Below are 4,101 nucleotides of genomic sequence, written 5' to 3'. Positions count from 1 at the left end.
AGAGAGAGAGAGAGAGAGAAAGAGAAAGAGAGAGATCGTTTATTAATTAACTCAACTATTCCGAAAATTTAATCAAAGTTAATCCAAGAGAATCATAATTATTACCCCTGTCATTATTATTAACATTTCCATTCTCTTTATTACTATCATCATTATAATTATCATCGTACCATCCATATTATAACCATACCTATTATTTTCAATACCATTATCACCAAAGATCATTATCATCCTATTATCCTCACTACCAGTCTCAAGGCTGTTCTCATTGCCATTACCATCTACATCACTGTCATCGTCAAAAACACATTTATTAACGACTCATCGTACTAATTACCCATACACCACCACGCCGCTTCCACAAAAATGCAATTTTTATCTCAACCACGCCTAACCTCGACGAATCATCAAAACGCCTTACATCACCTTATCGTCTCGATAAAAAAAAAAAAATCTCTCAATCATCGCGAATCCGATCAACTCTCAACCCTTAACTCCCAACCCTCTTCGACCTTTGGCCACGCAATTGAAACGCAATTCGAAAAGGGGAGGAGAAAAAAGTCCATGTGCGCGCGCGCGCGCTACGACGAAATCCAATTTAGGTCGAATGAGAACCGGCAGGATGAGAGCCACTGGCTCGTTCCCGCGGGACCACTGGGAGCAGTGGGAAGCCTCTGTACCCGTGCTGGGGCTATTGCCGGCTACGCGAACGGAGGGGGGCTCCCCAAGGAGGTAATTACCCTCCCTACGTTCGCCCAGCCACCCACAAGCCATCGCAACTTCAACTCCTGCCGGAGTTACATGCTAATACAAAACCAAAACCGGTTCCCAACAGCTTCGAGCGCCGCCCAAATTTATACGCGCTCGCGTAAAGACAATCGTGGCTATTATGGGGGAGGGTTAACCCCCTTTTCTCTTTCTTTTGCGAGAAGAAATGTTAACCAGCTTTGTGACGTTAACAGGTTTGGATGGAGGAATTGCTTTCTCTCTTTTTTTTTTTTTTCTTCTCGTTTCGAGGATGACAAGGTGTGGTAAATGGAGGATGTTGCAAAGGAGAATTGAGAGAATGTTAACGAGCATCTGAAGATTTTAATATTGGAGAGTTAGTATCTTCTTTTTTTTTTGAAAAAATGAAGAAATGTTAATAAGTTTGGATAATTGTTTTAATAACTATAAATTGTTTTTTCGTTTCGAGGATGATAAAATGTGGTAAATAGAGGGTGTTGTAAAGGAGAATTGAGAAAATGGAGGATGTTAACGAGCATCTGAAGATTTTGGAGAATTAGTAAGTTTCTTTTTTTTTTTGAAAAAATGAAGAAATGTTAATAAGTTTGGATAATTGTTTTAGTATTTATAAATTTTTTCGTTTTGAAAATGATAAAATAGAGAGTGTTGCAAAGGAGAATTGAGAGAATGGAGGATGTTAACGAGCATCTGAAGATTTTAATATTGGAGAATTAGTAAGTTTCTTTTTTTTTTTGAAAAAATGAAGAAATGTTAATAAGTTTGGATAATTGTTTTAGTATTTATAAATTTTTTCGTTTCAAAAATGATAAAATGTAAATAGAGGGTGTTGCAAAAGAGAATCGAGAGAATGGAGAATGTTAACGAGCATCTGAAGATTTTAATATTGGAAAACTAGTATCTTCTTTTTTTTTTGAAAAAGATTGAAGAACCGTTAACTTTTGATGCTAATAAATTTTGATAATTGGATATTTGGAGGGATATGTTAATCAATTGAGAGAAGTGGAATCCTATATTTAAAATTATAGGATTGTTTGAGAAAAATGAAATGGAAGATGATACACATATGAAGTGGATAAGGATAATTCGACGCTTAAAAACAGTTGTTGGCGAGATTTAGGGATTGCGATAATTTCGGCGCCCTCGACTTGGGGAGCGTTGCCCTTTCTTGAGGGATTTGCCCGTAAGTCGAGTCAATCGGCTATCGATTTAAAAGATTGATCGAACATCGTTCTTCGACGAAAACGTAAAAAATCGATAATATACACGAAATTAAATAAATAATCCTTCTATCAAAAATTAATTACAGGTTTTAATAGTAATAATACGAATTACACTTTTACATTAAAAATTTAAAGATAGAACGGGAGAGGATATCGAGCACGATGAAAATAATTTTTACAAGAGTCAAAGTTAACAAAGATCCTTCACACACTCGTAATGAGAGATCTCAAAATTCGCAGCAAGTGAAATGTTTCTTTCTTTCTTTTTTTTTTTTTTACTCCTCTCTCACCTCTCCCCCCTCCCTCCTCCCCCTCTCCTCGCTCGTAGTATATTTCGGTGGCAACGACAAACTGATTACCAACAGCGGTCCCAAGCGCGGCCTTGGAACTCCCAAAAGTCATACTCGTAAAAAAAGACTATTGTACACCGCGGACTTCCGGGTTATTTATACGAGTTATCTCTTCCACGTGAAACCACGAACGCGTTGCGTTCCGCTGCACCGCGCCTCCCTCCCTTTCCCCATGACTTATGACCGATGATAATTTCACAAGCTTGAACGCGCACCTTCGTCTTATCCCCCACCCCCTCCTCTTTGTTCCTTTCCCTTATCAACCAGTTATTCCTCATTTCGGATAAACAATTTAATTTGAACGAAAGATTCTTCCGAGAGAATGAGAGAATGACGACCATTTCATCGACCATTTCATTATCCATGGTTCGAGATTATTTCATTCGAGTTTATAGCGTTTCAGAGAGTTTTCTGGATGTCCAAAGGGAGAGAAATATTTCTTGTTCGAGAAACACTTTCGTTCGCCAACAGATTTCAAAGTTTTCCAACAATTCGTCTGTTTTATATAAAAATAAAAAAGAAAGGAATTCACGCTTCCAATTTTCGAAATCTGCAAATATCCCGCGGATCCCATCGTATCCTTGTCGACTCGACTTCAACCAATGATCGATACGCGTGTAAAAAGAAGGGACCCTTCCCCTCCCTCCCCTCTGATCGCGAATATCGGGGTGTGGAGGGGTGTCGGTGGTTGTTTCGCACAAGTTACGCTTAAAGTTGCGCATACTCCGGTGGGAAATTTGAATTTTGGCCAGTTTTCCTCGGCCAGCCGGCCTAAGGTGGTAAGGTTCGGCCCTCCCACGCCTAGCAGGAATAGGCTATGGGAGCCAATATCACCGGGGTATGGCTCCCGTGGGGCCGTCGCGGCTCTTTTCCACCCTTTCTCGTATTATACCCGTCCGTGTAGCAAAAAGGGTCGGGAGCACGCTTACCACCGTGTATCTAAGTTCGTTCTGCTCGATCGCCCGAAATCCCATGAAATTTCAATGTGGTCCCCTATTAGAGCTACGTGTTGGCTCGAATTATTGGCCACTGGATTTCAGGAGGGGAGGGGGGGTATTCGCGTTGTAAAAGTCGGAGGGATAATAAATCGATCGAATCGATCGTGTTCAAATGTTTTTCTTTTTCCTCTCTCTCTCTCTCTCTCTCTCTTTTTCGTGAATGAAAACGCGTAAACGCGTGTACGAAAGATCGATCGTAGATTGTAGATTGAAGTTGCGCAAAGGGATTTCTATTTGTGAAGGATCGTTCAAAAGTTGAGGTAATCGTGTTATGCGTGAGGTGAAAATTAAAACGTCGAAAGCGTTGAGCATGTAATCGTCCAGGGATTATTATGAGGTGGTTTTCCTGAAAAGACAAGATCAAGAAAATATATTAAGAGAGTATATATATGTATATATGAAGAGAGAAATTAAATGGAATCGAGGCATATTCTTCTCTATGCCTTTTTTCCTTTTTTTTATGCATATTGCATAAGTAGTAAAGTGCATCGAGTAATGCATTACTTTTTTTTTTTTTAATAATTCTGCAACGAATAAACGCAAATATTTTTAACAATTTTTATGCCAAAAGTTATATTAAAGATGTGGTAATTCATTCTCTTTCATTAACCATTAAAATAATTTTTGTTTCAGAGTATCTACAAGAGGGGAGGCCATCTTCGGTTCAAGGATTAGATTTGGAGAATCAGAACAGTCTCGACAGCGGTGAGTGTTGAAATAATTATTCTCACGATTATTTTATGTAATAAATGTCAAATCTTTGATTCGATCTCTGATCAACGATCG

The 4,101-nt window shown here is 38.9% G+C and overlaps 1 protein-coding gene across 3 annotated transcripts in view; it reads left to right on the top strand.

Annotated features, from left to right (window-relative positions):
- Nucleotides 1–4,101, top strand: part of LOC102674034 (zinc finger protein 423) — a 90,588-nt gene that overhangs the window by 29,473 nt on the left and 57,014 nt on the right. For all 3 annotated transcript variants that reach the window (XM_031510904.1, XM_006616678.2, XM_031510903.1), the window contains one exon: nt 3,949–4,020. In XM_031510904.1, the coding sequence (XP_031366764.1) occupies nt 3,949–4,020 (72 nt within the window). The remainder of the gene's footprint in view (nt 1–3,948; nt 4,021–4,101) is intronic.

Source organism: Apis dorsata, unplaced genomic scaffold, assembly GCF_000469605.1.
Source record: "Apis dorsata unplaced genomic scaffold, Apis dorsata 1.3 scaffold_269, whole genome shotgun sequence".
NCBI classification, from domain to species: domain Eukaryota; kingdom Metazoa; phylum Arthropoda; class Insecta; order Hymenoptera; family Apidae; genus Apis; species Apis dorsata.
This window is presented reverse-complemented; position numbering and strand designations above follow the sequence as displayed.